Genomic DNA, 13,137 nt, shown 5'->3' with positions numbered 1-13,137 from the left:
GGATCGAACGCTCAGGTGCACGTAACTGCTATAGACATTGCCAAATTTCAACGCAAGACAAAAACGCATCGAGACCCCTCAGCTATAGGATATTTTTCAAAAAGGTGTTCCAAATTTCTTTTATTCAAATTACTTAACTAAATTGAAATAAAATTAGTTAAAAGTAGCAATTTGGTTAACTATAAGTTAAAAAAGCTGCAAAAAAACCATTACCAAATTTTATTATAATTTTAATATGAGAGACGTGATATCCAAATAATAAATTTAATTAAAGAAATTAATTTTTTTAATTCTATCATTAATTGATAAAATAGTAATTGTTACTATTATTAAACATACAAAAAGATTAATATAATATGGGCATGCTAACGACTAGTTGAACCGTGTAGAGTTACTATACTATTGAAAAAATAGAAGACTTGGTGCCTCTGACTTTTTGTCTCTTGGATTAAGAATTAAATGATTAGGATGATTGCTGTCCTGCAGGGTTGAATAATCTCTCTAGGTTGAGTTGTCCCACATAATAATAATATTAATCTAAAAATTAAAAATAATCAAAAAATATTAATTTAAGAGCCAAAAAATCGAAAATACCAGATCCTCTATACTTTTAATAGTATAGTAGTTATACTCTAATTGAAACTATTAAAATGAGAGCTATAAATAGTACCTCACTAATTTGAATGACAAAAATAATTAATAATAATGAGAGTCACAAATAAAGCTTATTGAGGGGTGAATTACAATTATCATAAAGTTAAGGGGTCCCTGTACAATTTTACGTCCTTTTCCAACTAACAGTTTCCTCCTCCCAACTCCCTCCTCCCCATGAGAGGCCGAACCCTCACCTTCCCCACTCAACCCACCCAAACCCCTCTCTCTCTCTCTCTCTCTCTCTCTCTCTCTCTAAGATACTATGTTCCAAGGAAACCCTAACCCTAGGCGTCGCACCTCACCCTCTGACACCGCCGCCGCAGCTCGACTCCGCCGCCGTCCGAAAGCGGCGATCAAGATCCTACCCCGCACCGCCTCCGAGCCCGTCCTCTGGACCCCCCGATCGACCTCCGGCGGCGGCGACGACGACGACCCCGATCGGCGGCGATCGCCGACGATCGCCGCACAGATCGGCGGCGGAGGCGGCGACCTGTCGACCTCGTCGTCGCCGTCGCTCTTCGCGCGGGCGCCGCGCTCCCCAGCGGCGGCGCTCGGCGAGCGGTGGGGGGAGGCGAAGGTGGTGGTGAGCGTGACGGTGGAGGGGAGCGCGGGGCCGGTGCGGGCGATGGTGCGGCTCGGGGCCAGCGTGGAGGAGGCGATCGCCGCGGTGGTGGAGAGGTACGGCCGAGAGGGGCGGAGCCCTAAGCTCGACCCCGCCGCCGCCGCCGCGTTCCAGCTCCACCACTCCCACTTCTCCCTCCAAAGTAAAAACCCTATTTCCTTTTCCCCTTTTTTCTTTTTTTCTATCCCCCATTGGGTAAATTGCACTTTCGGTACTAAAGCATTAATTTGTTATAGTTTTTGCAACTTAAAATTTTTAGATTATTATAATTTAATTTTGCAGTTCAATTTCATTGACTAGATAGTGATGTGTTACTGCTGCGGCCATCATATATAATAAGCTAGGCTCATGTACTATCTATATTACCGGAGCTCCGGTACTATTGTCTTATTTTTAATTTTAGGGTGTTCAAATTCACTATCCATACTGTTAAAATTGATTTAGAAAATTTTAAGTTTTTAGAAATAAATTTTATATTTTTTTGGGTATAGTTTACTTTTTGATCAAATCATTTCAAACTTGTCAATTTTCAATGGTTACTATGACGAGTTTGTAGTTTAACGGTGTAGAATAATCTAAATTTATTTAAATTTTGATAAAAAATACTTTAAACTATCTAGATCAAGGTCAACATCATTGATTTTAAATTTAAAAGTCATATCCTCAAATTTTAAAATTGTTCAATTTTTACCGTTTATTTTGACATTATTTACTTAGTAAACGATGTTGAAAAAAAAAAAAATTACTCCTAAGAACTTCATATATCCTAGATCATATTAGGCGGGTTGGATCATTGATTTGAACACTCTAAACTCAAAAACAAGACTATAGTACCGGAGCTCCTGTACTATATAGTAGCCTCATTCCATATGTAACTATGATATTTTTGTAATTGTTATATCATTCATTACAATACTATTGCATCACTCCATGTTAGCAACAATTATAATTCTAAAAGTTAAACTCAGAAATGATCATAAATTAAAAATTGAGGACTAAAGATACAATTTAGCCTTTCCCATTTAATGATTATTATTTTTTTAATGCTCTGTTTAATGCGTTGCTTATATATTGGGATTTGGATCATGGAATGTGGAAAAATATCCGGTTTTTTGAGTGGTGTTATTAGAAAAAATTCTATGAATCTGGTCAAATTCAATCTATAAAGTGTGTCTGGATTCAATAAATTTGTTGAGATATCATCATCCTTAATATGCATTTCCGTATCTTTGTCCCTGGGGAATGTTTGGGATAAAATGGGCGTTTTGTAGCTAGGTATGCGCATTAATTGGGGGAAGTGGTCCTTAGTTTTGGCCATGTGTCCTAAAACCTGGAACTGCTATAATTTTGCCCAATTCTCTCTGGAAACTCAGAGAAGCTACAATGATTTACACTCTTGTTAAAGGTTCACAACTTGGGTTTCTATAAAATTTATGCGTTACATTGACTTTTATCAGAAGTTAATGCAGGAAACAACTTGGACCCTTGTGTCGTTGATTGACCCTTATGTTGTTTCTATTAAAAGCATGCTTTGCATCACTTTGATTTTTAATGTAATTTATGTTATCAAAATATATACGGTTACGATATCTCGGAGTGTATGATGAGGGGGGAAGAGATTGTGGGTGCAAAACATAGTTGATTTTTTCTTTTTTGAATTTATTTTGGAAGTAATAGAGTAGTAGCGTAATCAAAATTATAGCTGAAATCAGAAGTGATGCCAAACAAGTGCTATCGGTTTAGTTAATGATCAGACGGGGTCAGCACATTGGATTTGCTTCGATCAAATAATATTACTATTTAGTATATGGTGAGAGATCCGAGGATGAATTATTATTGTGTTTGTGTTACATAAAACTTAGGAATTTTAGACTTTTTTGGCAGGTTTGAACAAAAGTGACAAGATTGGAGAAGTTGGGGGCAGGAGCTTCTATCTTCGCAAGAACAGCGGAAACAATTCCTTCAATTTTGGCCAAGGAGATAGTGATATAAAGACCATCAGCAGTGAAATTATCCTGTTCAATCCGAGATCTGTGGCGATTGATCCTCCCAACTTCTTCTCCTTTATTATAAAGAAGTTGAACAAGATCGGCAGAAGAACAAAGAAGCTTTGGAGGATGGTGACTTGTATAACCTGCTTATGATGTTGTTTACTAATTGTAAGGAGCTAAGCACCCTTCTCTGGTTATAGTAGGGTAAATTGCACCAAGGAGTCCTCAAAGTTATAGCTACTCTTAGTTTGGTCCTCACCTTTCAAATATTGCATTTAGGCCCCTCACTTTTTTGGTTAAGTTCCTTCGCCAAATTGGATAGGAATATCCACATACTCGTCATCTAACTGCCGCTTGGCGATCTTTGGACTTCTTATATGGTGATTATGTGGGCATTTCTACTCAATTTAACGAAGGAATTTAATGAAAGGAGTAAGAGTTTGAAACCAAAAGCGGAAGCTAGGGACCAAACTGTAACAATTGAAACGACAAGGACCTGATTGAAACCTCCTATGTTGCAATTTACCCAGTAATGTAGCTTTACTACGGACGTTATATTCCTTTGATATATTCTGCAGGGTTCTCCATACTTTTGTATTATAACGGGGTGTGTGTATATATATATTTGTATAGTACAAATACGATGATTGGCTGGTTTTTTTGATGGCTAATCAAAAAATTCATAATTATCTTACAATGTAATATAGTTCAATGTGTTGCAATTGTATATAACCTGGTGTTTCTTCTGATTGTAACAATATTCCTGATAATGCGACTTGTAAGATGAAATAAATGTGCAAGGAGAGTTTTATTTTTTGGTCTGTTTTAGAGTTACTTTTTTTTATTTTGTTTTTGATAACTGCTCTAGATCTGCATGGAATATGCTTTGCCAAGATGGATGTACCAAAATGGGGGGAATGTTGGAACTTGGAATTTATCAGCCCTTTGGTTCGCACTATGAGATTACTAGGAATATGGAATAAGATATTAATATCAAATAATAATAAATAAAATAGTCATGTAATATGTATAATACTTTTTTCAACAATAATAAAGACTTCTAATCAAATAGGTTAGAGAAAGAGAGTATAATTAAAAAAAATAAAAAAAGATCTAATCAAAACGACTTTGGTAATTGTACTATGATCCAAACCAATTGTATTGTACTATGAATGATAGCAAAGATCTAATCAAAAGTACTTTGGTAATTTTTGTTTTGAAATAATATTTTGCAAAAGTATCTTTGTATAATACAGAGGCTATTGATTGGTGGTAATTATTTCTAGTTGAAATAACTATTGCAGTAAAAGCTTTCTCCCACGAAAGCATTGCCGGATTGTTCACCATAGTAGCATAGTACCTATTTTTTTCACAAATCTATAAAATAAAATATAATAAATTTTCGTGGATTTCAAGCTCTCTCTGTAATTCACAGAAAATCCATCTTCTTTCTAAAGCCACAATTATTCTCTTAATTGAGCCCACATTCTCTCTTTTTTTAATTAGGATAGACTACCTCCTTCCAAATTAATATTTCACATATTATCTTTTTTTTTTCCTCCTCTTAATTGAGTCTACATTTTCTCTATTCTTAATTAGGATAGGCTGCTTCCTTCCAAATATTTCACACGTTACCCTTTTTTTTCTCCTCCTATTTTAGTAGAGCCCACATTCTCTCTCTTTTAATTAAGGTGGGCCAACTTTCAAATACTTTTCATGTTATTCCTCTTCTCCACCGTCTGCCCCTTTGTCTCCTTTTTCTGAAAATTTTTTTTTTTTTAATTTTTTTTCTCTTTTTTTTTTTTTTCCTCTGATTGCTCGCTTCCTCTTCTATCTCATCTCTCTCGCCTAATTATTCAATAGCTTCTCCCTGTTGGAAGGAGAGGAGTATAAAACTAAATCTTAATTAAATATTCTTGGACTAAATTTCTATGGTGGACTATTTTTCACACATTTACAATCGTCTATATATAGGAATAAATCAAAATCCTAATAACAATAACTGAACCAGATTTAAACTTATCTCTTATGTCTAACCAACAAAAATATTAAGAGATAAACTTGACAGAAATAAATCTAAACTAAACAAAAATATTGGGTTACTTATCAACATCCTTCCTTAACCCAATTTTTCGCATTCGAGTAGCTTTCGTAGCTTCATGAAATTTTCCGATGTCAGCGGCTTTGTATATATATCGGCGACTTGATTCTCGCTTCTGCAAAAGTGTAGTTTGATCTCATTCTTCTTCACAAGTTCTCGAATATAATGATAACGGACTTCAATATGTTTACACGTTCCTTGAAAAACTAGATTTTTTGCGATTGCTATAGCCGAGTTATTATCACAAAATATTTTTGTAGGTGCCTTTTGACTTTCACCAAATTCTTTGAGAACTCTTCTAAGCCAAATTGCTTGTGTAGCGCTTGCTCACGCAGCCACGTATTCGGCTTTTGCTGTCGAGAGAGCTACGATATCCTGTTTCTTCGATAATCATGTGAATGCACCGCTTCCAAGAAAAAATACGTTGCCTGATGTGCTTTTCCGTTCTTCTACGTCGCTGGCCAAATTGCTATCGGTGAATCTGATGAGTTTGGATTTGCCACCATAAGCGTAAACAATACCATAGTTGACCGTTCCTTTTATATAGCGTAAAATACGCTTTGCTGCCTGTAGACGCATCTGAGTCGGCTTTTCTATATATCTGCTGATCAACCCAACACTATAGGTTATGTCGGATCTAGTTGCGGTTAAGTAGCGCAGTGTCACGGACTTAACGGTTTGGTTCGCAAAATCCGTGCAGCGCTCGCCTTCCTTCGCGAAGTGAGCAAGCCTGCCTCTCTACTTGCTAAGTTAGGACCTCGCTCGTCCTAGACTAAGTACAAGAGAGAGATAAGAAGAAAGCTCTTCTATTACTTTAAACTTGAGAATACAATAGAGGATTCTGAAATGAGAGGGGGTGGAGGCCACACTATTTATAGGCCACTCGCCGCCCATAGTGCCAATGAAAAGGTGCCAAGTGGCACAATACTACTAGCCAAAAGGGGAGGCCACGCGGTCTCCCAAGGGTCCTAATAAATAAGCATAGAACTCGAAGAGTCATACATTTATTGACTACCTAGAAACTCTAAGGGACTCATAACCCTCCGGTATCCGCACCATCAGTCTCGAGATCCGCATAGAAGCTTCTAGAAGATTCCAAGCCAAAACCTCCGTCAGATGTCCGCAAGCAAAATTGCGGAGAAAATCTTTATATCGTGATAGCCTCCCCCACCTATTGCGTAGACACCCTCGTTGCGCGCTGGTGTTGGAAGTCATCGATCAGCTTCTAATACTTCCAGAGAGTGTCAGCTTTCTCCCAGCTTGCCTCGCCATGCGGAAGATTCTTCCACTTGACAAGGTACTCGACGCTCCTCGGGACTTCGCGACGCCGAATGGTGCGAGTGTCCAGCAAGGTTTCGACCTCCTTGTCGATAGCAGTGGTCATAGTGGCGGGAGCGCGCTGCGACACGCCCCGGCTCGGATCCTCAGCGTCTTCATGGTAGGGCCGCAGGCAACTAGCATGAAAGACAGGATGAATTTTCAGGTTGGCGGGGAGCTACAGTTTGTAGGCTGCCTTGCCCGCTCGCTTGATGACAGTGAAAGGCCCCTTGTATTTTCGCAAAAGCCCACGGTGCACCTTGCGAAAAGCCTTGAACTGTTGTGGTTGTAGCTTGATCAACACTCGATCTCCCTCGGCAAACTCCAAGGGTCGCCGCTTTGCATCGGCCCACTTCTTCATTCGGTGGGCTGCCTTCTCGAGATAGGCTCTCGCAATGTCCCCCTTCTCCTGCAAGTGAGAAGTGAATTGGAGAGCCATTGGGCTGCGGCCCTGCTCGCCCACAGCAGCAGAATGCGGAGTGAGTGGTTGCCTCCCCGTTGTAAGCTCGAACGGGCTAAGGTTGGTGGACTCGCTCCGCCGCAAGTTGTAGGAGAACTGGGCCACGTCCAGATGATGCACCCAATCCTTCTGGTTGGCACTGACATAGTGCCGCAGGTACTCCTCCAGTAGGGCGTTCACCCGCTCCGTCTGGCCATCCGTCTGCGGATGAAAACTGGTGAAAAAGAGCAACTCCGACCCCAAGATCCGGAACACCTCTGTCCAGAACTTGCCCGTAAACCTAGGGTCTCAGTCACTCACAATGCTTTCGAGGACGCCCCAAAGCTTCACCACATTGCTGACGAAGAGCCGCGCCGCTTCTTCCGCCGTGCAATCCGCTGGTGCCGCGATGAAAGTCCCGTACTTGGAGAATCGGTCCACCACCATGAGGATGGACCCCAACGTCCCCACCTTGGGCAAGGCGGAGATGAAGTCCATGGAAATGCTCTCCCATGGAAGCGTCGGTGTAGGCAAGGGCTCAAGGAGGCCTCCAGGCTTCTGGCGCTCCACCTTGTCTTGCTGCCACACAAGGCAAGTCCGCACGTACGCCTCCACGTCGTCGTGCATGCGAGGCCAATAGTAGGCGGCCTCGAGCAGCGCCATCGTCCGCTTCTGTCATGGATGTCCGGCCCAATTGGAGTCATGACACTCCTTCATGAGCTCGCGACAAAGATTGCCCCATCTGGGCACATAGACGCGCCGCCCCTTGGTCAGGAGCAGCCCATCGCTAAGCCAGAACCGTTGCGCCTTGCCCTCCTTGACGAGTCGCACGAGTCCTTGGGCCACAGGGTCTTCGCAAGTCCCTTCACGGATTCGCTCCCTGATCGCGCCTTGGATCTGGCACACCGCTGCCAGTTCCGCCTTGCGGCTGAGTGCGTCAGCCACTTGGTTCTCTTTCCCGGGTTTGTACATGAGTTCCATGTCGAACTCTACCAGGAAGTCTTGCCACCTCGCCTGCTTGGGTGACAGCTTTTTCTGAGTGAGGAAGTAGCTCGTCGCGACATTGTACGTCCGCACAACGAACTTGCTTCCAAGGAGATAGTGCCGCCAAGTCCTGAGGCAGTGCACCACAGCGATCATCTCCTTCTCCTGTACCGTGTACCGCCGCTCGGTGTCGTTGAGCTTGCGGCTTTCATAGGCGATGGGGTGTCCGTCCTGCACGAGAACACCACCAATGGCAAAGTCTGAGGCGTCAGTATGTACCTCGAATGGACGGCTGCAGTCGGGAAGCCGCAACACCGGATCCTCCATCACCGCCCGCTTTAAGTCCTCGAATGCCTCCGCGCATCGAGGGGTCCAATCCCATGACTGGGTTTTCTTCAGCAGATCCGTCAAAGGGGCCGCTCGAGCAGAGTAGCCTGCGATGAAGCGGCGATAGTAGTTGACGAGTCCGAGAAAGGATCGCAGCTCGGACACCGTCGTGGGCGCCTCCTACTCGCAGATCGCCCGCACTTTCTGCTGGTCCATGTGGAGTTGTCCTCGGCCGATCCAGTGGCCAAGAAAGTGCACCTCCTCCTTCGCAAAGGAGCACTTCTCCCTTTTGACATAGAGTTGGTTCTCCCGCAGCACTTGGAAGATCGTCCGCAGATGCTCGACGTGCTCCTCCAGAGTGTTGCTGTACACGACGATGTCGTCGAGGTACACTACCACGAAGCGGTCGAGGTAGGGGTGGAATAGTTTGTTCATCAGGGTGCAGAAGGTCGCCGGCGCATTCGTCAGGCCGAATGGCATGACGAGGAACTCGTAGGCTCCATACCTCGTCACACATGCCGTTTTCTCCTCATCGCCCTCCGCGATCCTGACTTGGTAGTACCCCGAGCGAAGGTCCAATTTGGTGAAGAACTTCGCTCCGCCAAGCTGGTCAAACAAGTCAGCAACAAGAGGAATAGGGTACTTGTTCTTTACCGTCACCTTGTTGAGCGCTCTGTAGTCAATACAGAGCCGCAGGCTTCCGTCGCTCTTCCTTTGGAACAGGACTGGTGCTCCGTAGGGTGCCTTCGACGGTCTGATGAAGCCTGCATCGAGGAGGTCCTTTAGTTGACGCTGCAACTCCTCGAGCTCTGGCGGGGCCATGCGGTATGGTGCCTTTGCTGGTGGCTTTGCTCCTGGCTCGAGCTCGATCGCATGGTCCATCTCCCGCCTGGGTGGAAGTTTCTTGGGCAACTCCTGGGGCATGACGTCCTTGAACTCCCCCAGGACTGCATCGATTACCGCTGGAGGGCCTTCCTCCTCGAGGTCCTCGTTGCTTACCTCGCGGATGGCCGTAAGATAAGTGATCTCTCCATGCTTTACCCCCTTCCGCAGTTGCAGAGCGGAGAGGGTATGGGTTGCCGCTGGCTCGCTGCGGCTAGCCAAGACCATGCACGGGGCTGCCTCCTCCATGATGCTCAAGGCCCCGAGGTGCTGCATCGGGACTGCTTTCGATGAAGCTAGAAAGTCGATGCCAAGAATGACTTTGAAGTCGTCGATAGTCGCGGCGGTGAAGTTCGCTGTACCCGACCAGGGTCCTACAGCGATCGTCACCCCTTTGGCTACTCCCACGACAGGCTGTGCCACCGAGTTGATAGCCTTGATCTTGCTCGTGTCCTTCTCGAGTGTGAGGCCCAGCCGTTTGGCCTCAGACTCGGCGATGAAGTTGTGGGTCGCTTCCGTGTCCACGAGCGCACGAGTGGCCCTCCCGTTGAGGGTCACGTCCACGAACAGGAGCTCCTTCTTGAGCAATTTGCTGCTCGCCTGCTCCTGGATCGCGCTGACGAGTTGTAGCGCGCCCATCTTCGTCTCCGCTTGTTCTTCGCTCTCCTCAGTTTGGATGGTATTGACGGTCTTCTTCTTTCGGCAATCTCTCGCCCAGTGATCACCCCCGCAGACATAGCAAGAGATCTTCTTCTTTTGCGGAGGGCCTTTCGCTCTTGGCCCTTGTGATCACGCTGCTCGCGGCGGTCTCCCCCACCTTTGGCCTTGCCCGCCTTAGATGGTTTGCCACGAGCGAAGTCCTGCTTGTCATACTCCAGCAGCTTCTCCGCTTGAGCGATAGCAGAGCTCACATTCTTGACGTCTCTCGCCACGAGCTCCTTGTTAGCCCATGGTTGAAGACCGTCGAGGAAGCAGAATAGCCAATCCTCCTCGGTCATGCTGGTGATGGCAAGCATCAGTTTGGAGTACTCCTTGACGTACTCCTTGAGGGATCCTGTATGCTTGAGCCGTCGAAGTTGCCTCCGCGCCAAGTATTCGACGTGCTCGGGGTAGAACTGTGCCTTCAGTTCGCGCACGAAGTCTTCCCAAGTATCCAGTTTGCATTGGCCCTTCTCGGCCTCTGCAGAACGTCGACGCCACCACAGCATCGCATCGTCGGTGAGGTACATGGAAGCGGTTTGGACCTTGTCCTCCTCGTCCTCGATCCGCAGCGCCTTGAGATAGCGCTCCATGTGCCAAAGGAAATTGTCTATTTCCTTCTCGTCGCGCGAATCCTTGAAGCATTGGGGTTCAGGGACGCGGACCTTCGGGGTGTACTCCTTCTGCGTTTCACCGCCTCGAGCCACCGCCTTCTCAAGGATAGTCACCCTCGTCTTGAGGTCCTCGACCTCGTCGACTCGGGTAACGAGCTCCTCGATCAAGCTCGTCCGCTCCTCGTCACGACGGGTGATGTTGCCTTGGAGCTTCTCAAGCTCGCCTCGAAAGGTCGCCATGGCAGTGGCGACGCTCTCTTCCATGCTGCGTACATCATCATTAAAGGAGTTAAAGATATCGGCCATTTCGGTGTACCTTTCACCCACTTTGGATAGTATGTCCTCCAACAGTGCAAGGCGGTTCTCGACCGACGCGAAATCCTTCGCGATTCGCGTGTCCTTGCCTTTGCTCCGCTTGGAGGGTTGCTTTGGGGGATCACCCCCAGCGTCGACAACTCCGGCTTCGGATTACGATATGGCTCCTTCTCGAATCGGCTCTGATACCAACTGTCACGGACTTAACGATTTGGTTCGCAAAATCCGTGCAGCGCTCGCCTTCCTTCGCGAAGTGAGCAAGCCTGCCTCTCTACTTGCTAAGTTAGGACCTCGCTCGCCCTAGACTAAGTACAAAAGAGAGATAAGAAGAAAGCTCTTCTATTACTTTAAACTTGAGAATACAATAGAGGATTCTGAAATGAGAGGGGGTGGAGGCCACACTATTTATAGGCCACTCGCCGCCCATAGTGCCAATGAAAAGGTGCCAAGTGGCACAATACTACTAGCCAAAAGGGGAGGCCACGCGGTCTCCCAAGGGTCCTAATAAATAAGCATAGAACTCGAAGAGTTATACATTTATTGACTACCTAGAAACTCTAAGGGACTCATGACCCTCCGGTATCCGCACCATCAGTCTCGAGATCCGCATAGAAGCTTCCAGAAGATTCCAAGCCAAAACCTCCGTTAGATGTCCGCACGCGAAATCGCAGAGAAAATCTTTATGTCGTGACAGCAGGCTACCCACCAACTGTTTGAAATATGTGGGATTAACAAGCTTTCCGTCTCCTTTCTTGTTAAGCTTTAATCCGATCTCTATTGGAGTAATGACCAGTTTACAATCCGCCATATGAAACTTTTCAAGTATTTCTCCTGCATATTTCTTTTAAGAAATAAAAATACCTTCATCTTTTTGTGAAACTTCGATGCCCAAATAATAAGCCATATGACCCATATTAGTCATCTCAAACTCATTAGTTATGCTCTTTTTGAATTCTTCAATCATAACAGAATTATTTTTCGTAAATATAAAATCATCAACATAGAGGGAAACAAATAAAAGATCACCATTAGAACTATTTTTAATGTAAAGAGCATGTTCAAAAGGGCACTTACGAAATTCGGCTTTTTGAAAATATCGATCTATACGTGTGTACCAGGCTCGCGGAGCTTGCTTCAAGCCGTACAATGCCTTTTTGAAAAAATCTTCAATCTCTTCTTCTATTAAAGTACTTCTTGCTTGAAAACTATAAATGCCTATAAAGTAATTTAGTTTCTTATTAAGAAAACTATTCTTAAACTACTAGGTTTCTTGAAATTCATTTTTTTTATTGATACCTTCTCAGTTTTGGTTCCTCTTAATTGAATAATTTTAGTCAATTTATTGACTTTAACTAATTATTTTAACTTAACAAAGAATAAGAACCCCGTTAAAAAATATATATATATATATATATATAGAGTTGAGCTATGATACTTTTACAAGTATCACCATCATGGTGCTATTAGGTTTTAAGCCATTGGATCTACTTTTTGATTATTAATAGTCCTTGGATTAAACACTATTCCACCTACCACCACCTACCACCATCATCTCAACCTCACATCTCTCCATCCAAGGGCTAAAAACACACAAGTATCACCCCCATGATATTTTTACAAGTATTCTACCCCTACTCTATATATATATATATAAAGTTTAGGGGTATTGATTAAAAGCTATTTCAATATAGGCTATAGTTGAGGGTCTCAGAGTCTATTTTAATTGAAAATAAAAAAATTTTCAGTTTGAAAAATTATCTGCTCAAATCGACTCCAAAACCCAGAGAATAGCGAAGGATTCGAGCCTTAGGTGAAAGATTAACTGGTAGTGCGGCAGCTAGAAGGTCGAGAGCGAAGGGTTGAGGCGAATCGCCGTAGGCTCCATCATTGTCAACGCGGGTATGAGGAGAAAGGCGGCCGAGGTAGGTAAAGTAGGATGAGAATGAGATAGGTTAGGGAGGTGGAGATAAAAAATAAAATAGGAGAGTATGTCGGCCTCGACCCGCCGTCTTCGAAGCAGATCTGAGAGAAGGGCAACCAAGGTGGGTGAAGAGGGAGGAGAAAGGGTTAGGTAAGGGAAGTGGAGAAAGAGAAATGATAGGGAAGGGTTGAAATGGGTCAAAAAAAAAAAAGAAAAGAAAAAAAGAGTGAGTAACAGACGGAGCCTCCGTTTCGCTCCGTCTACGACTGCC

The 13,137-nt window shown here is 44.4% G+C and overlaps 1 protein-coding gene across 1 annotated transcript; it reads left to right on the top strand.

Annotated features, from left to right (window-relative positions):
• On the top strand, positions 796 to 4,083 carry LOC109707184 (uncharacterized protein At4g22758-like). Its single transcript, XM_020228306.1, has 2 exons — positions 796 to 1,418; positions 3,161 to 4,083. Exons 1-2 carry the CDS (start codon positions 917 to 919, stop codon positions 3,418 to 3,420), a joined length of 762 nt encoding a protein of 253 aa, XP_020083895.1. The 5' UTR covers positions 796 to 916; the 3' UTR covers positions 3,421 to 4,083.

The sequence above is a fragment of the Ananas comosus genome, linkage group 3, assembly GCF_001540865.1.
Source record: "Ananas comosus cultivar F153 linkage group 3, ASM154086v1, whole genome shotgun sequence".
NCBI classification, from domain to species: Eukaryota; Viridiplantae; Streptophyta; class Magnoliopsida; order Poales; family Bromeliaceae; genus Ananas; species Ananas comosus.
Note: the sequence above shows the minus strand (reverse complement) of the source record. Positions and strands in the feature narration are given on the sequence as shown.